General features: G+C 47.3%; 1 protein-coding gene across 1 annotated transcript; it reads left to right on the forward strand.

The window, feature by feature from the left end:
- The first annotated feature begins 317 nt into the window (after positions 1–317).
- On the forward strand, positions 318–19553 carry LOC119463848 (microtubule-associated serine/threonine-protein kinase 3-like). The gene is made up of 12 exons (XM_049655407.1): positions 318–469; positions 4214–4243; positions 4332–4517; positions 4624–4682; positions 6301–6666; positions 14020–14111; positions 15914–16079; positions 17817–17989; positions 18055–18125; positions 18198–18314; positions 19158–19399; positions 19542–19553. The coding sequence occupies exons 1-12, from the start codon at positions 445–447 to the stop codon at positions 19551–19553; spliced, it is 1539 nt and encodes a 512-aa protein (XP_049511364.1). The 5' UTR covers positions 318–444.
- The last annotated feature ends 3468 nt before the right edge of the window (positions 19554–23021 follow it).

Raw genomic sequence — 23021 nt, forward strand, 5'->3', positions numbered from 1 at the left:
TGTATCCTTGCTTGTCCGGTTTTGCGCGTTATCCTTTTATTATCATCATCATCATCGTTGTTGCCGTGAGCGCTTCTCGTTTGTATGACGTGGCCCTTGAGGTCTTAACAACAACAAGAACGTGAGCCTGTGACGTTGTTTCTTTTCATTTTCTCGCTACCTATGTTTTTTTTTATATTGTTGCTTTTGTTATGTGAAATGGAATAGGCCGTCACCATTATAGGGTGACTACATCTCTTTTATTTTATTTTCATTTCAATAAAGAAATAAGAAAAAAAACAAGAACGTGGCGCTCGAGCATTGCGCGGGCCTCACGGCAGGAGGCGTTCTGCTGCACCGGCTCGCCAGGCACGAGATTTGTGCGACAGGCGTGGTTCGCCTAATTGACAGGACGCCGGGCTGACCGTTGTCTTCGGGCCAAACCTCACCGGCGCCGACGCTACAATGGCAGGCTCGGACAAAAACGGAGGTGTGTATTCGCTAATGTCAAATCTGCCAGTGCGTCAAGAGAAGTTGCTTGTTTTTGTTGACAGCTAAGTGTAGATTATTCCCAACGTATCTCAACGGTTCTTTTGAAACATTTTATTCTCGCTAGGCGGTCCAAGACGCTTGTTCGCTTCGTTGCAACTCTGAACATTGAAACACCGTGGGTGCTCTCCGGACTGAGCTCAGTTGGCGCTCATTCATAAAAAAGGAATTCTGCGCAACAAGCAAAATAGCCGTCAGGGGAACGGCGCAAAAAACACGAAAGACAAGAAGGGAAACACGCACCAGTGCTGTAGGTTCAGCACGATAGGTACAGCGCCTGACCTATCGTTTCCTACTTTTCGTTCCAAGTCTTGCTTTTGCTGTTAGTGCAACCATGCTTTCCTCAGTGCTCACTGACGACTGAATTCTTTATTAAAAAGGAACACACACGTACACTTAAAGAAAACAAAGGTACAGTCAACCACAAAAGTTTCCGGACCACGCGAGCGCGTGCCAGACTGCCTATCCGCGCCACCTAGCGGTACGCCACCTAGCGGCGACAGGGGCGCTCTCCCGGATATGAGCCCTCTTGGTACTCGCCTGCCTGTTAATTTTTTATTCCCGTGCATGACATTGTTAGTTCGTTGTGTTGACGCAGAGCGCTGTCTGCGATAAGACCGCCACATATCTGGCTTGATAGCAGTATCGGAGCAATCACTGCAACCTTTGTCGACTGGTGTGCCAGTGGGTAGATAAGTTTCACGAAGCGCTGCGACGATTTTTTTACGCGACGTTTACTGGCGCACTTTGGTTGGCAGCATCTTGGTCCAATGAGTGTTGCTGCTTCTGCGTCTTGAGAGAAAGGGTAGGGAGGTGTTTCACTGTCATCAAAAATAAAGAAAAAGCGGATGCATAGAAAATTTTCTTTCACACATAGGCGCATCTTCGCATCAGTCGCTGAAAACGTAGTAGACTTGCTTCAGGCCACGTGGTGATTGCCTATTTGGAAAGATGCCGCTGCGTGTTCCACTTGACGAAAGAAGGCACATTGTGCGTTTATTTATAGAGGGAATACCTCAGCGCGAAATCTGCCGCCGAACCAACAGGAGCCCGACTGCCGTGAATAGGATTATTCAAACTTTCCGCGACGATGACAGATTCACAGATATGGAGCGCAGTGGGCGTCCAAGGGCCACGACTGAGGAAGAGGACCGCCTGATTACGGCCGCCATCGTGGCTGATCCTTTTCAAAGTGCAGAGGATATCCGAGAAGCGCTCTCGCTCACGGTATCGTCTGAGACTGTAAGAAGAAGGCTGAGTGAGCTTGGCCTGCAGTCTTTCGTAGCAGCACAGAAGCCCTGCCTCTCAGACAGCCAGCTACAAGAACGACTCATGTTCGCTACAGCAATGAAAGATTGGACAACAGAGAAATGGGGCGATGTCATCTTTAGCGACGAGTCAACTTTTTCCACGCGCTGGGACCAACGGAAGCGGGTTTGGCGTCCACTAAACTGCAGGTGTGTTTACAGTGTATTGGCAGTTAATTCACGAAGCTAATTCTGCATCACAACATGTTTCACGTAAATTGAGCTTTTGGACATTACGAGATTTTTCTGTAGTGGTATTATGTTGAAAACATTAACGATTGTTTCATAGTACTACTTACTCTGAAGCTAATTAAAAGCTGCCAGTGGGTCTTTCAGTACTATCTAATGATGTTTGCACGTTTTCTATTGCAACTCTATAACAGCATTATAACAGCATTATAAAGTTCATACGCAAGAGAATCACAACATTTTTAGACGCGCCGCTGGAACCCAATTGTATGCTATTTCTTGCAGATATCTGCCTAATTACACACAGAGTGTTCTATCCAGTGGACGGTGTTCCGTGAGCGTGTGGGGAGCAATCAGCAAAGATGGCCTTGGTCCCCTTGTGCGTCTGGAAGGGCCCTTCACTGCGTCACGGTACTGCGACGTCATCACTAGACACCTCGTTCCGTATGCGCTGGACGGTCCCTTCAGCGACGGCTGCTATTTTTTTCAACACGACCGCAGCCCGATCCATAAAGCACGTATCGTCCAGTCATTGCTAGAAGAACCTGCTGTTTGCCAGCTTGAGTGGCCTCCATGTGGCGCCGACTTGAATCCCATAGAAAATGTCTGGGGCATGTTGAAGAAACGGCTGTCCACACGAGCCAACCGCGGCCGCACGGCCGATACGCTGTGGCAAGCGATCGCACAAGAATGGGAAAGCCTGCGCGGTCGACCGGAGATTACTGAATCTTTGTACGAGTCGATGCCCACACGCATCAATAAGGTGCTAGAAAACGGCGGACATTTCACTTCCTACTAGATCATTGAGAGACCTATGTTTCATGACACTTCTGTAAATGTCTTGTGAATAAATTCATCCCCTTCAGACACGAATTATGATGCACTGTCTGCAAATGCGTCAAATGCGCATGGCATCATTTCAAGACGCTCACTATTACATTCCAAGAAAGAAGACGAAGCAATGTGCTGTTTTGTGCGAGTTTCAGTAAAAAAATTAATTAGCGTATAACTCATTATCTAATTATTCTGAAATCCGTCAGCTTCAATGCTTGCATAAAAAGAATCAACTATTAGGCCCGAAACGCATGCACACTTGCTTTTTCGGTTGTATTCGTGTCGACCGGAGAAAAAAAATACTCTTGACGTTGGTCTTGGAACGCGGCACGTCGAACGATTGTCTAACATGGTAGTGTCTCCAGCAAAGTGATCATCTGCAGCAATACGCAGGACAATGAAGTTAACTGACCGCTAGTTGTCCCATCAGGAAGCGGACACGAATGTGCACACTGAGTTTTAGGTCATTTGAAGAAACACGTGGCGTGGGACGCGCCTCCGAAGTTCGAGTCCCCAAACGAGGACGCCGTGTCGCAAAGGGTTATAAAAAGAGTCATCGCACCCGATTATTTCTTATTTTCCTAAATGTAACCACTATAGCAGCGCGGTGGTTCGGGCTTTGCGCAGCAAAACCTGGGCGCAGGCGATCAAATCCCGGCCGCTACTGTCACTTAGCGATGGGGGAGGAACGAAAAAATTCTGCCTACTGACTAAGCATCTGTGTCCCATGGCTGCCTCACCGCTCACTCACGCACTCACGAAAAAAAAACAAAAAACAGCGTGGCTACGCGAAAATAGAACTGATAACAGCCGAAGAATACGCTGTCTGATTACTTGTACTGATATTCTGCTCTCAAAATATAAGCAAGTAGCCCTTTCTAACAAAGAGCGCGTCACGTTGAAAGAGATAGGTAGAAAATATTTGCGCACAGTGCGAAAATAGACAGGCCATAGATTTAAGGAGGGATGCGTCTTCAACGTAGCGCTGCTGTCGATCGCTGGTGACGTAGCGGAAGTGTCGCGAAGAGGCTCTTGGCCACGCGCTCGCGTGGTCCGCAAACTTTTGTGGTTGACTGTACATCACTGCAGATGGCCAAGAAGAGTGAGACACCGATTAAAGACAGAGAAGAGTGAGACACCGAAGCAAAATAACAATCGTGCATTCAACTGACGTTGCAGACTTAGCAGTGCAACGATTACACTGAACGATCCTTTGTTTATATCCATTGGGCAAGGAATCTCTCAAATGTCGAGTGCTAGTCTTACAGAAATTAAAACGGGGATGACAATCGAGCAAGTGAAGCTTAACGACAAAAAAAAAAAAACAAAAAAATCAAAGATTGCTTGTTACGCAGGAAACTCCGAGAAACTTACAAACCGTGGCGGTAAGTATCATGCACAGCTCCACCGCACTGCGTGTAACTGTGCACCTTGTTGTAACTTGGTGGTGTACCTCGGGGCTGCACCGCGCAGACGGCGTCACAGCAACGCCGGCGATGTCGTCAACGCAACATCGGGGTGGCGCATCTACCTTTGTGTCCGGCGCCATGGGCAGCATGAGCTCAGCGAGCCGGTCGTCGACCTCGAGCATCTCGGAGGAAGAGGAGCATACCAGCGGCAGTTTCAAGGGGGAGGCCGTGTCTCCCAAAAAACTAAAAGGTGGGCCGAGTGCCGCTGCTTGCCTTGCGGAAAGCAGTAGCGACCGAAACTGACAAGCTGGAGACCTCTAATTCTATGTGCATTTTGTTTTTTTGCCTTTCCGCAGAGATGATGCGACAGAAAAAAAGTTCTGCTGTGAAAGTTTTGGTTGCCTTGTTTCCAAGGGTGAGACACGCTCAAACTTATCTGGAAATAGCTGCAGATGTCTCTACACTAGATACCTACATTTCCAAATCGTCAGGACCTCCATGTGAGGGAGGACTGGGAATTTTATATAAAAGCGTTTCTTAATAAACACGTGACAACGAAATTCGTTAATTGATTTATGGTGAATGTTTGTTAACGCATATCGTCCACAGCTAATATTGTTTTTCTAGTTCTACTTCCTATAGAAAAATAAAATGAAAAAGAACACGTTGCATGACGCTAACTTTGTATAATTCCACCTTTTCCCTCGGCAGTAGTGGGGCATAGGGAAAAAGAATCTGATAATCAGGACCGTACGCAGGTCGACTTAAAACCAGAGATGTATCTGTAACATACCGTGTTGACGACGCGTGTGACTCTTCAGAGAAAACCAAAATACACAAGTGTGGCCTTGAATACGATTTCTCCGGCGTTCCCGCTTGCATTGTACATTTTCACATCGTGGACACGAGCAGATTCTGAAACACTTATGGCCTTAGCGACACTTCTAACGCTTTTGATTTCATTGAACAATTAATTTTACAACGTGAGGTGTCAGGCCGTTTGCTGGCTGAACACTTGCAGGATGATTCCTTTTACAAATTATCTGGCATCTTTCTGCAACTCATAGTGAACTTGTTTAGACCTTTTTCATCGTTAACATGATCTACACTACATATCTCAATGTAATCTCCCTTCCTCATGAAGCTTAAGCTATATTGTTATGTTGCGCTGGGACATCCGTACAGGAAATCCTCAGTTTTTCATGTTACGCAGCCCAGTAACAAAATATATACAAGCCCTAGATTAGAAGTGCTACATATTCCGATCAATAGCAGTAACAGAATTCTAATATTGGAAAGGAAAAAAGGACACTTCATTTGTACTTCGGGATATGTTGTCAGCAATGCGTTACTTGGAGCCCCTGCTTTGATATCTCCATGGAGGACTCGGACACCGCCCATTCATTCATCAGCACTCGTGTCTCGTGCCTTCTGAATCCAGGTACCTCGCAAAAAGAAAGAAAACGTTACTGACTAGACAAAATCACTTCATGGGCTCCGAACGACGGCAGCCTCATGCATCTCATTAACAGAAGCTCTCAAATTTCTCATGGCTTAGACGCTTGACTAACCCTTCCAAGTTAAAGAAAAGAAATAAGCACTGAGAAAAGTATAGAAAACTTATTTTACGGCGATTTAAGGTCTTTTTTCACAGATGTAACGCTTACCTCGCGAAAGGAAGCAGCCATCGCTTAACAGAACTTGGCCACAGTGTCATGGGTGTTACAGTAGCGCCACCTGTGACACCCATAACCAACTCGATGAGGTTATTCTATAGCGAAATATGCAGACTCTCCCACTCCTACAGGCTGTCCCACTCCTCCTCACCTTTCCGTACCGTAAACGTTCTCGTAGGGACGTTACCTGACACTGGCCTCTCACTGAAAGATAGAATGTCCCGGAGCCTCATTCCTTCAGAGCTCACGTACATTCTTGAAAACGATTTGGGTTAAGTGAAGCAGTATAGTAGCCGCGTTTCTTCTGCATACTTGTGGGACGAAGCGCATGCGTGCGTTATATAACACCTGGCGCAGATACCGAAGGTGACCACGGTGCTTCTGGAGTTCTTCATCATGCGCGAGAACAAGGTCTCGCTGCTTCGCGACCCGCTCTCGCACTTCTGCCAGGAGCAGTCGGTGCTGGCGGCCCAGGACTGCCTGCAGAAGCTGCACCGGCAGTTCATCACGTACCAGGACATCCGCGACATGGTCGAGAACCTGATGGGGCTGCACAGCCTGTGCATGAAGCGGGCGCCCGTCACGGCGCGAAGCCTCGGCCTGGTCATTCGCAAGCTGACCATCATCGTTGGTGAGCTGGCCATTTCTCTCGAGAAGATCTCTGAGGTGCCGGTTACCGACTGGATGGCTGTCGGCGACTCTGTCGTCACGCGCACCGACAGGGTAAGGGCCCCTAATCGCCGCCGCACTTACGATGCATGAAGTCTGCCGAGTGCTTTGTATTGAACGAAACGCTGGATGGCAAGTAAAACCGTTAATGAGACTGTCCAACAGCTTGGCAATGCTAAGGAAAAGCTGCCTCTCCCGCCTACTCAATCCTGAAGAGTGATATTGTCTGCAAATTTGGCCTCTAGGAATGCCTGCAAAGTGGTAAGAATGCTTATCTTATACTTGAAGAACTGACGAGTAACTTCCATATTATCCGACAATTTTGTTTTCATAAAGTTCTTTTTTCCTTTAGGAGCATTATCTAAAAACCCGGAAAAGTATGCGCATAGGGATTACAATTTCCAGCCGGCGCTTGATTACTGTTATTGTGGAATGGTATCCGAGTGCCAAACGAACGTCGCGAAAACAAAATTAAATAAATTAGCAAGTGGGTATGAATAGATGTAGCGATAGCTATAGCCACTTAATTAAGGTTGTTGGACTAGTCGACGCATGTTATTGACCAGAATTGCAGCACAATAATAACAATACGAACAATAGAAAAGACGCGGATGGAGGTCGCCTTTGCGTGTAGTTTATTTCGGGCGTATTACTATTGGTTGCGCTCACAATTCTGGTCAAAAAGATTGTTTTTTTTTTTTACGAAGTCAACTGATCTTTTTACCACTAAGTAAATCCGGGGGTCTTATGTACCCGAACCACAATTGATTGAGTCACACCGTAATGGGGGACTCCGGATTAAACCCTTACCGCACGATGTGTCATATGGGATACGTATAGGACAACTCCTTCGTGCTGAACAGAATCGAAAAGAGAAATTCCAACATTTTCACCCCAAAATCGATGTCCTCTCCAGCCATAAAACACCTGGCAATTATACCACTGATAATAATTGCGTTATTTTTTAAAGAAATGTACGACGTCCCACAACATGCGGAAAGTTAATAAATACTCTGGTTATTTTCATAAATTAGGCGCTTGAAGCCAGAGCAGAAACAAATACTTGGACCGAACTCATCTACAATGACTATCCAAGTAGTGGCACAGCCGAAACACGCCATGTGGGAGGAGTACCGGGATCCTCTCTAGCGCTTTCCCCTAGACACACTGCGCCTTCTGTTGGTGCCGCCGTGAAGTACGCGCATACCTACTGGCACATAAACAATGACCCAAGTTGGCGTGAAAGACGTTCCCTGAAAACAAGATGCCCATACCAAGCGAAACATAGCCACGAAACGGCCTTGATTTTTAGGCTGCACTATCCTCTGGAGTGGCCCACGTTTTTGGTGAGATAGCTGAATAGCCCCCTCCCCCCCCCCCCCCCCCAAAAAAAAATACTGGTCTGGCAATGCCGAGAATGCCATTTGCATTGTTATCAGGGTGTTTATTTACTGTTTATTATTTTACGGTGATGTGTTGCTAGAGAAATGCATTGGGATGGTTATGTGAGGCGGGCAATAATTCCATCATGTATGATGAAGCATGATGTTATGAGCTATTTTGTGGAGGAGAGTAGGTAATTGTTTCTATGCAAAACAACAAATTTGGCGGGAACGTCTAATGTTTGTGGGCGATATACATTATTTTCTAGCACCACTTAGGTGCGTAGATTAGGTAATAAAATGCAAATACCCTCAATGTTTACGATGACTGTAGCATAGGGACGGCCACGTTCGAAAAACTAATAAGAAGAACAGCAGCACTTAACTGTCGAAAGATGCCCAAAGTTTTTTTTTCGGGAGACCTCAAACTGCTAAACTCTATAGAACGCCGAAATTAACATAAAACCAAGGCCTATAAATGATTCGGTCTAGATAATGAAGCTACAGATTAGTGAATCAAGGATGACGTCATGAAATTTTAATGAAACCTACATACCTGGAGTAGTGAGAAATGAATGTCATTTCTTGAGCAAAGTTCGAAGCATCTTTCAGTGGTTCTGATATTTTTTGCAAGTTTATTCAAATGCATTTTTTGCACGGTTACCAAATATACCCGTAACTATACATGGCCGATCACACAGGACACGACGCAATTCTGGCGTATAAAATAGCAACCAAGGTTTTCTTTAAAGAAGTGAAGTTGGATTAAGAATATTTGGCTTAAACAAAGGCTTGTCTAATCTTTTCACACAGCAAGCGAAATTCAGGTAGCGAGAGTCTCATTTTGGCCACCTGGGTATCTCGTAACATGCACCAAAATCTAATGTCTCATTCCATAGGGCGAGTAGGAGCACTCCGACAGTGCTCTGCTGGCAGCCGGTGTCTTCCAGTGGCAGAACTGGAGGACCTTCTGGATGCCGCGAGTGCTTGGAAGCACATCAAACTGCCCTCATAAAAAAAAAAAAAACGAAGCAGGCTGATGAATGCCTGCAGGGCGATTGGTTGCAGCAGCAGCACAGCGTCAGCTCCTTGCTTAACGAGTTTAACTCTAGCAGCAACAGTTGGCGGAGCTCGAGTTCAGTGCCAGTTCTAGTTCCTAAAGCAGCAAAAGTGCGAAATCACGTGAGTTGCTGCAACAGTGGGTAGATACGACACCGACGCCAACAAGAATTTCGTGCCAATTAAGGCACGAGCGAGAAACATGCACCTACTCTGCTTGTACATGTATTCTATAAGAAGGGAAGCCGAGGTTTGAACAATAGCAGCAACAGTTGGTGGAGCTGGAGAGCAGCGCCAGTTCTAGTTCGTAAAGCAGCATAAAATAGGAAATCACGTGAGGGCGCGGCAATCGAGCCGCTCGGTTTCCCTCCTTCTTCTCGTTCATTCATAGCGAGGGTCTCGAATCTGCCAGCCTTGATGCCATTAGGTAGCGTGCGAGGCTTTTTTTCGCCAATTGCTTGCTCCCCTAAGCTCACGTGTTACGTGACGCAAACGGGCAGAAAAAGATGTTCCACATCCGCCCACCACTTGGCGTTGGCTAACACTCCCAGGGCTATATCTATATAGCAAACATAAATATACAAGTTAGTGGACGGATTAATAGCCGTCGCCGTAGCCCAATTGGTAGTGCACCGCACACGTAATGTGGAGGTTGTGGGTTCGGCTCTCACCGGCGGCCACGTATCCTTTGGTCCACTGTCACGTGCCTTTTCTTCATTATTATCTACAATTCAGTTTCAACCACAGCTAAATTCCCCGATGATTACCTATAGGCTTCAGTGTCTGTTGGCGTTGTGTGGTGACAATATGTATATATATATATATATATATATATATATATATATATATATATATAGTAAGTGCACCATTTGTGTCAAAATATGCTTGATATGCCCTTGCTAGCATGCGAATCAAGCTGGATCCGATGTCGGACCTATTCACCGGAGGTTAGGCGTATAGCCGACGAGTTCGGGCAGCCGCTATCGGTGCACATTAACTGCAGGCTAGGCGATGAGAAAAAAAAAAAGACTAACAAAACATGCTATTGCAGTTCAGGTTGCCCCCATTTAAATTCGAAATCAACTACTTTTCAGTTCGTACGGTGTAAAAATGAGAAGCGGGAACAACGTAACAGCGGAGTGCCAACGTCGGTATATACTCGTACGTATATACCGGTGATGGATATTTTTCCCCGTGGCACTTTCTGGCGCGTCCCCGAACGGAAGACGATTACGGATATTAGTGGATCTCTGCATACGCATTGCTATTCTGGAGCATTCATGATTTCTCGAAATGCACTATTTGCATCTTCTTCCAAATGGTAGAAAAGAGACCGTCCCTTCGATGCATCAATATGAACAACTGCCTCGCTCAGAAGTCAGTGCTGTTTGCAGTGGTACCAGTGTTATCGCGAAAAAAGTAAACCGCTTAACCTTGCACTCGGCCGCGCAACGCTGGAAATAGCGAAGCTGGGCGATCGTAGCCCAGCATTTTCCGGAAGTGCGCGCGAACGTTTCATCTCATTAATCATGACGGCGATAATTTCTTTTCGCGCGTCTCGGACTCACGGCCGTCCCTACGCGTTGCATTGCGCAGCTTGAAACACAGACACCGCGTTCCCATGCCGACATCGCGATCCAGGAGACCCGCTCTGTGCATGCGTCTCTCTCTCTCTCTTTCTCGCTCTCATAGCGTGCAAAGCCACTTCACCTCGCAGAGCACGAGCGTACGAACGCGCCAGCTGGGGACGAAGACGACGACGCTCGAACGCAATCATATGGTTCGCATAAATGCATGTTCTCGAAGCATGGCTGTATAGCCTAGTGGTTACTACGTTCGCTTTGGGACCGGGGGTACGCGGGCTAGAACGCCGCGTCGGCAAGAAAGTTTATTTCTTGGTAGTTTCTTGATACGCACCACAAATCACGGCTGGCTTAAACAGCTTCGCTGTTAAAAAAAATGTCACAGTTTCGCCCTAAGGGCGAAGCAATGAATGCGATAGCAACAGAGCAATGTCATACGAAGTAAGGTGAGCGGCTCTGGTAGCAACAACACGCAGAACTGTTGTCGACGCCATCGGCGTTTTGCCCGCGTTAGCTCAAAATGCGTGCGGCGTTGGTGACTGTTGCTGGAGCCTCTGATATAAATAGGCACTTGGTGCCGCAGCTAAACGTCGGCTCCCTTCCCTCCCCCTCCCCCACGGACTCTCGCGCGTCTGAAGAAGGCGCGTTTGCTCTACATATATGGTCATTGTAAAGGAGAAAAGAGACGCCTACTTCTGCAGCCCTTAAGCGAGCATGGCGCAGAACGCGCGTTTGTTCTCCGCCGTGCGTTCCCTCCCTGTGAAAGCGCGCGTCCCTCGCGCCCTTTCACTCGCACATACAGCGTTCGGCGGCGCGCGGCGACGATTTCATCTCCAAATGACGTCATACGGAACCTCACGGCGACGGCGACGGCGACGGCGACGGCGACGGCGACGCCGACGGCGACGGCGACGCCGACGGCAGAAATCTGCTTTTGAGTGTCCATATAATTGCTATCGCAATAAAACTAGCGAACACACAAAACTGTACGTACGATTCAAAGCACCAAAAGTAAAAATCGGCATGCGCTGAGGAACTAAAGAACCTCTGTCAGGGTGCGTTTGCACCGGCTCTTGGATGAATGAAATCTACACAAAAATGCTAGATAAAAAACATGTAGTAGCATACCTGATTAAATCAAGCACGCTAGGTGACTGTTAGAGGTCGACCTTTAAATCATCATCATCATCATCTCAGTACGACGGTAGTTTCAGTGCAGAACAGTAGGTGCTTCTTTCACTGCGCTACTGCTGAACCCTCGATGCTCGACGCCTCCGCTCCAGCACTCCCAAGACAAGTGCGTCATAAGTACATGAGTGTTGTTGCATTCCGACCCGATCGGAATGTGTCGAGCCCACAACCTCGAGCTCAACAGCGCAACGCCAGCCGTTAAGCTACCGCGGCGAATTCCAGGGAACCAGCTCGTAAGTAAAAGGGAAATGGCTAAAAGGGGCCAGTGAGTTTTGCTTCACTGTGAGCTTACCACTGTCGCTGAAAAGGAAAGTGTATAATCATTGCATTCTACCAGTGCTGGCATAGGGGGCAGAAACGTGGAGGTTGACAAAGAAGTTCGAGAAAAGGTTAAGGACCGCACAAAGAGCGATGGAACGAAAAACGTTAGGTCTGACGTTAAGAGACAGGAAGAGAGCGGTGTGGATCAGAAAGCAAACGGGGATAGCCGATATTCTAGTTCACATTACGCGGAAGGAGTGGAGCTGGGCAGGCCATGTAATGCGTAGGATGGATAACCGGTGGACCATTCGAGTTACAGAATGAATACCAAAAGAAGGGAAGCGCAGTCGAGGATGGCAGAAAACTAGCTGAGGTGATGTAGCTGGAAAATTTGCAGGCGCAAGTCGGAATCAGCTTGTGCAAGACAGGGGTAATTGGAGATCGCAGGGATAGGCCTTCGTCCTGCAGTGGACATAAATATAAGCTGATGATGATAATGATGACAATCAGTTTTGCTTGGGCATGAGCACAGTGTCGTATCCTGTGCAGAATAAGGAGCACTTTTTGCAGGAAGGGTGTTCGGGTACACTTCTTGAGGGTAGCGTGCGTAATTAGACGACGAGTTGTAGGAGCTAATTTGGGTGCTCCAAAGGATCTTGCGCTCTCACGGGTCCCTACAGACACGTAGGGGTTGTCAGAATGCCTCGATTGAAGTTGGTTATCTACATTAGCGCGTAATGCACGCTGCATTCCAGTACGGACGTATATGCCACAGCTGCGTACGTAAAAGTTTAGGTAATTAGAAATGGGCGTACAAATTATAGCCTCACATTGAAAGCAATCCTTTCGGTCTAAATTAAAGGAGGGCGAAGAGCACAAACAACAGGACGGGCGCCAGCTTCCAACCGATTTTATTTCACACAGGATTGCACAAAGATCACTTGGCAGTTAATGCCCATCCTGTTGTTCCTGTTAGTTGGGTTATACATCCTCGTTTAATTTGCGCCGAAAAGTTTGGTTCAAGTGTGAGTGGATTCGAACTAGCTAAAACGGAGATTTTAATTATAGCCTCACATTTTCGCCTTAAAATGAGCGCTTCACTGTTTCTCGTGAAATGCAAAGTACCCTGGTAACAACATTGTGCATAAATCTTTTGATATACTGGAGAAGTTCCCCTTGTAATGCTGTCACGTTATTGTGACGGTTAAGAATGACACACTGCTAAAGGCGTGACTTGAAACAACACTCGGAACACAACGAAGAGGTGAGCGCGATCGACAGTAGTCGAATCTGATCTCCTGGTCAAGTGCATCTACTATTTATAAATGACTCGTCGTAGATGCCAGCGCAGTCGCTGTTGCTCGCGTGAGTTTAATAATGTGCAACACTACTCGCGTTGCACATGTAGCCTGATTACACAAGGTTCGGCGACAACATAGACGACAGATAGAATCGGCAACAACATTCGGGAAAGTCTCTTTGTCGGTGAAAAACGGTCGCGGAAAAACATCAGTACGTATGTGAACATCCTCAAAGCCCGATATCATAGACAAAAATTTGAACTTTTGATACCATATAACAAAGTGTCAGTGTGTGAAGATTGCCGATTGGGCATCGGCAACATTTTGGGGACGGTTAGACATAACACCGGTATTTCTTGGCGACTGATCCCTTACGTGGCGCATCTCCCAGGGCATCTCTTTTCGCATCAAACAGGAAGTGCCGATTTGTGTGTGTGTGCGTGTGTGTGTGTGTGTGTGCGTGTGTGTGCGTGCATGTACGTGTGCGCGTGTACGTGTGTGCGTGTGTGTGAATGTGCCTTTATTCGTCCGTGTCCAGTTCACGCTTCTTTGGTCGTTGTTATGAATCGCCAACGTGCCCAGACTGCAACTCCGCTGATCGCTACGTCTTTCTTTGTTTTGTCTTGGCAGATGATGATCGAAGAACAGCATCCGTTCACTGAATTCATTCCAAGGGCGCGAGATCTCGAGTCTCTGAAGCTTCTCGGGGCAGGCGGCTTTGGGTGAGCAGAGGATGGCACACTAACAATCAAATTGTAGACATGAGCCCACGTGCGGATGCGGTACGTAATAATCTACTGTAGGGATAGTTGGCTTGACATAGTGTTATTTTCAATAGGAAAGACGAGACAATAGAGGATACAAGGCAATGCACACAGCTGTCTTTTGTTGTCTGTTCTCTTGTCTGGTACTTGCGACGGAAAATAGCGCAATGTTAATTGAACTTACTCATTATTACTGAAATGCTATTTTCTGGTAAAGAATACGTGGTTTTGAATGCTAATATGTGTTCCGAAAAGTGACAAGAGACAGTACAGAAGCGTGCAATAATCGCGTAACTATTAGTTACGCGATTATGGCATTTCACACACACAAAGGGTGAGCGTTTACTTCTTTTCCAATCTGAAAGCTTCACCAGGAAAGTGAAAGGATTTTTTTTTCTTTTCACTATATAACGACTGCACTGGCTTGCGCAGGCCGAGATGTATAAAACTTGCAAGTACTGCTTCGTATTTAGATCGAGTGGCTATGCAACTACGAAGCGTGCTCAAACTGCGTGTATATATCGACCTGTATAACCAAGGTCAGCTGTTTAAAGTACCAGTGTTCACCCACCAAATGCCTCGGAAAAGAAAAAAGAAAAAGCTTTTTCATTCGAACTGGCGGTGGGGTTAATGGGAGCTAATGCGGCATATTTTGTTAGATTCAATCCTTTCATTTTGCTCAGTATATTTCTGACCGTCATAAAAGCAGTAATTGGAAGCTTAATTGCACAGCTTAAAAAGCGTGTTCAGCAAGTACAACTTTTTAGAGTGCTGGAATGATGTGCAGCAGAGTGCACTGGCCCAACTACTGGAAGTGTCTGGGTGGCGGCATTAATTAAAAAAAAGAACGCTTTCTGAGTAGTAGGCCATTAATATAGTTCACTTTTCTCTTTGCTTCCGAGATACTGGATTTGTGAGTTGTAGGCAATTACTGTTTACACCATATTCTTGCCGGCTCACGGACGCTGTGCCGTGCCACGCATAGGCCGGAGACTTTTGTAAAAGTGGACGACAATAATAAATTGCACACTCAGAAGCACGCGAGCAGCAATGGTGAGGCTGTGACAGCACATGATCAAAGCAAGTCGTCTTGAACCATGCTGCGGTGGTTCGCAGTACACAGTAGTAGAGAACGCCTAGGTGCATCGCTATACCATACTCTGAACAAAGGTGCTGGGAGCCGCACAGACTCGTCACACTTAACTCTAAGTTGAGCGCCTTTCCTCACTCCCGCGCGGATGATGCTGGAGATTTCTGGCTTAAGGTGCCTTGAAAGTGCTAGCTTCCAGGGCCCATGACCAAGTCGTTCGACTATTCTCAGCTTATTAGGGCAATTGAGAGAAGTGGGCCCAATATGGTTACACACACGCACACGTACAAACACGCGCGCACACACGCACGCACACTCAAACAGTTTTGCATTTCGCGCCCATTGAAATTCGGCCGCTGCAGCCGGGACTTGATCCCACAACCTCGGGCTTAAAAGCGCAACGCCAAAACCACTACGCCACCATGGTAGGGTGGAGCGTGTGCGGTTTACACGCAATGTATAATTAAGCCTTCTAAATTGGACGTCATGGCTCCTTTAATTGACCCTCCTTCCAAAATCTTTGATATTTGCGCCTTACAGCGTGCGTTTGTTACAACTGATCCTCTAGAGAGATCGGTCGTGATACTGCTGGTTGAATCGGACTACGTTGAGTATGGCTCAAAGTAGTGGTCCAGTGGAATGTGCATAACGCGGCCTTTCCGTCATGCAGCGCCGTATACAAAGCCCGATACAAGCCGGCCAACCTTATCTGCACGGTGAAGGTGATCGCCTCAGACCGATTTAATCGCCCAAAGCAGGCGTGCATTGACAAGGTGGTCGCTTCCGTCGTCCGGAGCCCTTTTCTCGTCAAGTACTACGCATGCTTCGCTACAAAGGTGAGCGGAACCATGGTTGTCGATGATGCTTTTGAGGTTTCACCTAAGAGACAGGTGGTCGGGATAGCAAAACGAAATTCTTTTGTCAGTTTCGTTCTGTGTGTGACAGTAAACTCCTGGACTTCTTTGACGTTATTGTGAATGCGAAAATAAACGTCATAGGCTTTTGTCGTGCAGGAAAAAATTTCTGCACAGAATAAATAGGAGAAAGAAACAATAAAACAACGAAGCAACAATCAGTGCAAAACCTCGAAACTCGTCTTGGATGTTGGCACGTACCAGTGAGAAATCACAACTGCCTGCCCAGTAATTGGACGTACTATCGCCATAGCAGTGTGAAGGCCTCCATGATAGGTGATATTAGAGTGTTTTAGCTTGTTCGTATACGTATTTGCCCTTCACGGGATGCTGGGTTACCGGTGGCATAAACGTGTGCAGCCAGGTTGGTAGTGCCAGCTTGTGGCGTATAGTTTAACCAGAGAGGAGACACGGGTTATTAATGCGGTAACTGACAAGGCATTACTTATACCTGTACCATGCGGACAGAAAAATCACATTCAATCGGTAGAGCTGCCACACCTCAAAATTTAATGAAATTTTACCCGACGCTGTCGATGACAGCGTCTTCTGAAGTGAGCAACTATAGGGCACTAATTAAAAAGGAAACGTGTATTACAAATCAGACCGGCCTTCTTGAATAGCGATATGTCAAAATAAACGTAATAGTTTGCCGTTAGTTGACTTTGTTGCGTTAGACTGAGTTTGTTGCAGTCTTTTACAAAGTTACAACCGACCACAGCATCTTCGGCCATTGCATGTCAAATCTAAAGCCCAAAGCAAAAGGGCACCTACCGCATCGAAGGCCTTCCAACGCCGACCTGAGCAAGTTCGCAGAGTACAACTCATGACATGAACGTCGTTTTAACAAAATAATTCATCTCCTTTCGCGCTTGAAAACAATATTTCTACATTCGAATTTTGCGGAAAAAAAGGTGGACAGGTTCGAGTTATTGTATTAAATTTGCAATGGCTCACTAAAATTTCATGGCCTTGCGTATACTTACCCTTTTAAATAGTGCACTTTACTTCATTGCCATACCCACAATCTTATCCCGTACAAATCACACACCGCACCGGCGACGATAAGCGCCCGTGCGGTGTCGAGTGATATCAATGCATCATATAGTGCAATAGATTTCAAATGTGCCCTATATACAGCGTTTGTAAAGTTTACGCTTCTTCACTGTTCGCAATTTGCTTTTGCTAGAGCATGTGTTTTTAAAGTTATTTGACTGCTACTATTCGCTGAATTGTTTTTTCTTGTTATAGATTAGATTTTGTTGCTACTGTACGTAGTGGTATTTCGTATAAGCGCACATCTTACTGTGTATTCTTAACATTTTCGTCGTACTTGTGGTTCCTCAGGTTGCTTTTTAAGCTGACACAGGTTTGCTGCTAACTGAGATACTTGTTAGAAAATGTGACCTTTGCGCCATGAAAACCCTTCAATCATCATCACTTGTTAGGAAATACTTATGCTCTTTCAGGCGTTTCGCTGCAGCTTGTTAATATTTTTTTACTGATAAAGTGTACTTCCGAGTTATATTACACATTGTATAGCATGACGCTTCCATTTTGTACTTTATAACGAGTGAAATCCCACCTTCTTGGTCTAATGCGACCGCAGTGTATTGCAAATAAATAATTAACCCATGCTGAGCAGTCTGCGTGTCGCAGTACGCGTATGTGACAGTGATGGAGTACGTGTGTGGGGTGGACCTCATGCGCGTGATGGAGCGCGCCATGTTCCTGCCCATTGACCAGGTACGAGTCATCATGGCCCAGCTCATACTGGCCGTAGAGCACATGCACCTCAAGGGCTTCTTGCACCGGGACATTAAGGTGTCGAAGTAAGTGTACACAACGCTCCCTCAATCTGTACGCCAGGCTCACTCGCATGTCGCTTCGTTTGCAGCATGCTCATAATACCCGGAGGAAGAGTCAAGCTCATAGATTTTGACACCAATAAAATTTGCCTAGGACACTGTAAGTGGCAAAAGAAAGCGGAGATGCATTCTTCGTCGCCCTGGCACGTTTCGTGTGCTTCTTCTTCTGCAGTTACGAAACGCGTCATACGAGGCTACTTCCGGCGAACCCCGTTCGAATTCAGGGATGGAGAATCCGCCGGGACTATTCCCTATATGGCTCCGGAAATTCTCAAGCAAAGGCCGTACGGTGAGCCAGAACGGTATTTCATGACTGTTACTTACACCGCTCTGTGGATACGTCGGCGGTTTCATGTCGCTTCGCACAATACGCGAGGATCTTCGAAGATGCGTTGTACTGGTTGGCGCTGAAATAGAGGTATATACTGCAACAAACAAGCTGCGTGTCAAGCGTTCGTTTAAAGCACAGCTCTTAGGCGCCCATTCCTACGGCGAGCGTCGGCGTTGTCCCTCCTAACCGAGCGAACGAGCACAGCGAAGCATGAAGGTGAACGCGAAGCGCAGCGGGAGATTAAAGGCGGCAAAAGCGAAGACAACGTGAGGAGGAAAGCGGAGGAGGATGGTATCGCGAAAGCGTGACAAGAAAAGCGCAGTGCTGCGCAAGACCGGCTTTGCGGCTACGATGGCCACGAGATGGCGCCAGAATAGCGCGCATCGTCTGTACGGAAACAAAGCGCTGCATGAATGTAGGTCTGTTTGCGGCGGCTGCTGTGAAGAGGCTGCGCGTCACCCCCGCACTGCCTCTCTCGACCTCCCGATTAGTGAGGCAGTCGCGCCACACGAGACATTGTCCGCGCCAGCAAATATATCGCGCAGTGAAAACACGTATAGGGTTTCGGTAAAATGTCGGATTAGGTAGTATCGTAATCGTCGGTGAATTTTTTCGCGATCTTGGTTCAGTATTAACCGAGCGATTTTTCGTGGTAGTGGTGTGGGAAACGTTTTGCCGAAAACGATAGCGGAGACGAACTTATTCTGTGACTAATTCACTGCGGTTCGCGCGTTAAAATGGCTGGTGGAATGCGGCATAGACATTCCTAATGTAGCGGCGCACGTTGAACATGGAACGCAGGTCGCGCCTGCGACTGGTGGTCCACCGGTGTGGTGTTCTACAAACTGATGACTGGTCGAGTGCCGTTCCGAGGCCAAACCAAGAGGCTGCTTCGCGACCGCATCATTGCGTCGCCACTCAAGTGGCCTAAGGTTCACGAACACCCGCACTCGGCCACCACCACCGCCAAAGACATGGTGTACCTGTTACTCAAGAAGAATCCCGTCGAACGGCTCGGCTCCAAGCAGTACCGTCGCATCAAGGTGCGTTACAGCAACTCACCCTATAGCTATAGCCGCCATAGAGCTAGCGCAATTTTTCTTGCTGCTATCATGCTAAGTCTATACGGTGTAAATGTCGCGACTGATGAGTTCGTGCGCTCTTCTAACATATATCCAAAGGCAGTTCACGAAATGACGCGCGCAAATTTCTCACGCAGACGCACTTCTTCTTCGATGACTTCGACTGGAACCGGCTGCGTTCGAGCAACAACCTTTGCGATGTTCCCGCCATCTACGAGCTCATGCAGCTATCGCCGCCCTCAGATACAACTACCACCGTGGCTGAACACAGCACGCTAAATCTGTGTACGTGAGATTACTTGCATTCTGGGTATTGTACGCGCAAAAAAAAAACACTATATGAGGCACGCTTTAGGGGGGGGGGGGGGTATCCCGGATTAATTTTGGCCACCTGAGGTTCCTTAACGTGGGCCTGCATATAAATGACACGAGCCTTTTTGGATCCCCCCCGCCCCACCCTCAACCGGCATGTATATAGTTCCGGCAATGGTTAACGATGTATAATACAAACAGAGGATATTTCTCAATTTGAGAACAACGTAGTACTTCTAATAGCGATAAATTGACTAGAAAAAAGTAGCATTATGATGTTCAAAATCAACTTTTCTCAAACCCAAACATTTCCGCTGAGGGTAACTAGCAGCAATGTGCTACGCGTCATAAGGGCGCGTAGCACATTGCTAAGGGCGCGTTCCCTTCGCCACATGCGTACAAACTTGGGAACGAGTAGGCGCCCGCGTATCCCATGCTACGTGTTGTCGGGCCTTTATTTTTTAACACACGGCTATAAAACAAATCAATCGAAGTGTCTCTCAAAACTCCACCGCGGGTGGACAAGGACGCCTTAATTAGAGAGCTCCGCATCAATTTCTTCCCCTGATACACTTTAGTATGCGCCAACGCGAAATAATCTGGCTGCACGGGAGTCCCAGAAGTTCGCCTCAACCCTAACGAGTCTTATTGCGACCGTGCTGCAAACATGCCACTTATTGCTTAACAGCCGGACACCTTAGCCGATGAGCCAGCAAAGCGCGTAGTAGCCCGAAGCGTTACGCGTATCGTAATTAATCTGGCACTTACACTTTCGCGCGAAGGAACTCCGACGTTTACTCTCCGGCGTTGTGCAGCCCCCGGAGCGACGACTTCGACTCAGAAGCGCAAGTTCATCACGATCGAGGAGCTCACCGACTTGGACAGGTCGCTACAGAGACCACTCTTCTCGTACGCGTCGTCGGGCTACAAGCGACTCTCCACCATGGTGGGTATCACGGGGACTCGTCAGTGAAATAGTGCCAAGCAGGAAATGTGATGCTGGTATATGAGCACAGAGTCAATAAGCTTGCGCGCACGCGCGTTTGCGGGACGCTGCCATGCCCAGTTTACTTGAGAAACGTTGTCAAGTGCATACCTGCCAACCTCTGAGTTCGCGAGATCTCCCGGACACAACACTGAAAGGGCACAGGAAGGGAAATAGCACGCATTTTCCGTAAAACTTGCCCTGAGCGTACGCTTTTTCACGGTTACATACGTTGTTTGTTAACGAGCACTTACGTTTTAGATGCAACACAAAAGCAGCAACAAACGTGGCACAGCAAATGCTGACAAGGAAAACACCTCTTTTTAACATCGCAGCGACTTTGCTTTTGTCGATGTCGCCTGCTTGAGGAAATTGTCTGTGTAAACTTGCTCGAAGCAAGTATACGCCGCTTTTGTCCCTTCACCATCAAAACACTTCCAACGGAAGGTTCCGATGACGGAGGTCTAGCGAAACGTTCCCGCGACCGGTATTATATATTTTTTTTAAACTTGACGCAACACTCGTAAAATCGCAAAATCAAACCCAAATACGTAAACATTACGAAACATTCCGGAGAGTTGGCGAGTATAAACATGATAGGGAAAAAAAAGCAGTCGCAGTTTCGCGCGAAAGGCGAAGCATCGATTGCGATAGCACATTAGTAGACAGCTATACGAAGTAAGTTTAGTAGTTTTATCGGTCGATCGCACAAGCAAACGTGAACGCATCTCACTCGATGATCACGGAAATTCGCTGTGAAAACGCTGGAGTGAGTCAACGCAGCAGCAGCAGCGAGCGAATTGAGCTTCGTGCAACCTCTCGCTTTAACGTGAACTAAACGGCGAAAACACAGCGCACGGCGAACTCTGCCCCCGTTGCAGATCGCTTTCAAGATAGAGCCCGTGCGGCCGCACCCCACCCAACAGCCGCCGGAGTAGAACGCCCTCCCTTCCTACCCTTTCCCCGGTGCCTTGCGGGCGAAGGAAGACGACGCGCTTCCTCCTCACTTTCCTTCCTTGCGCGCGCGGGATTGAGCTGCCATCGCCGGCTCACCCTCGCACGCTTTCACTGGCATTAGCGCGCGGCGACGATGTTATCGCCCTTAGCCTTTATACGGTAACATCCAGCGTCCATACAATTGCTATCGCAATAAAAGGAATTTGCTTGCTGGGCGAACGTGTGCCCGCAGGAACTGCAACTCGGCGGTGATAGTGCCGATACTGATAGCGCAGTCGACGGCCGTCGGATATAATGACCCACTGGGAGCAGTGCGAGTCTGTCCGCTATTTATGCATGCATCACCCTAAGTTTCAGAACCGCCCAGGCGGTGGTTCTAGAATGAATATTACAGCAGTGGCGGCGCATGTACCATCTTGTCAAATAGCGCCCGCTTCCACAGTGCTTACTCCGTGACACAGCTGACGTAATCTACAGGATACAGCGAGTGCTCCTCTCACTGAAAAGTTTTCCCACACGTGATAACTCTGGCAAAATACCACCAGAAAGCGCTAAAACATACGGGACATTATGTGCGATTCCGTCAGTGAAGATACGGGTTCAAAGTTAACTTATCGAGAAATCTCAACCAATGATATTAAAAGTTGGATGATATGATTTAATTATAATATAATTTGCAGTGGAAACACACTGCTGAGTCGAAGAAAGGACAATTCCACCTTTTAAAGGATGTGTTTTGCAATTTCAGATGAAAGACAGTGAAACTCCGGTATCCGTAAATGAATCTTTCATGGATGAATCCAACGTGTCGTCATCCGCAATCGACTACCAGAAGACGACAGAGGCGGAATCCTTTTTGGTTACCGGATTTTCGAAGTGTAAGCATGCACAACAGAATACGGGGGAAGTGGAAGCCAATAACAGTAAAATTCTTCCGCTTCAAGGATAATCATGTCATCGAGCTAGGTCCGAAGCGGTAAAATAATGGCAACAGAATACGGCATCAGCGAATATTTGTCCCCAGGAACTAGCCTGGCCCGAAGGCATCTAGCCGAATTCGGTAAAGCCGAACATAAGCCGCTTAAGTACCGCTGCAGCAAACTCATCTCTGGGCATAAAACTTATGTTTACGATTATGCTAACGAATCACTTGTCGAACTGAAATCCTGGCGACCGGTGCAAGAGCCACCAAGCCCGGCTCAGCATATTAGGCACGATCTGTCACTCCTCTACACTATAACATCCGCAGCCTAAAACTCAATGACTCATTATGCAGCGTCATTTCGTTGTCACCCAGTGACATCGTGCTAATAACCTAACATGGTTAAA

The sequence above is a fragment of the Dermacentor silvarum genome, chromosome 9, assembly GCF_013339745.2.
Source record: "Dermacentor silvarum isolate Dsil-2018 chromosome 9, BIME_Dsil_1.4, whole genome shotgun sequence".
NCBI classification, from domain to species: domain Eukaryota; kingdom Metazoa; phylum Arthropoda; class Arachnida; order Ixodida; family Ixodidae; genus Dermacentor; species Dermacentor silvarum.

What these genes read in the sequence shown, in the direction of transcription:
- LOC119463848 (XM_049655407.1), top strand. Translation starts at nt 445, where the DNA reads ATGGCAGGCTCGGACAAAAACGGAG. An exon ending in TGGTTGCCTTGTTTCCAAGG is followed by an intron (nt 4,683 to 6,300) that starts GTGAGACACGCT and finishes CACCTGGCGCAG; the next exon opens with ATACCGAAGGTGACCACGGT. An exon ending in TAAAATTTGCCTAGGACACT is followed by an intron (nt 18,126 to 18,197) that starts GTAAGTGGCAAA and finishes CTTCTTCTGCAG; the next exon opens with TTACGAAACGCGTCATACGA.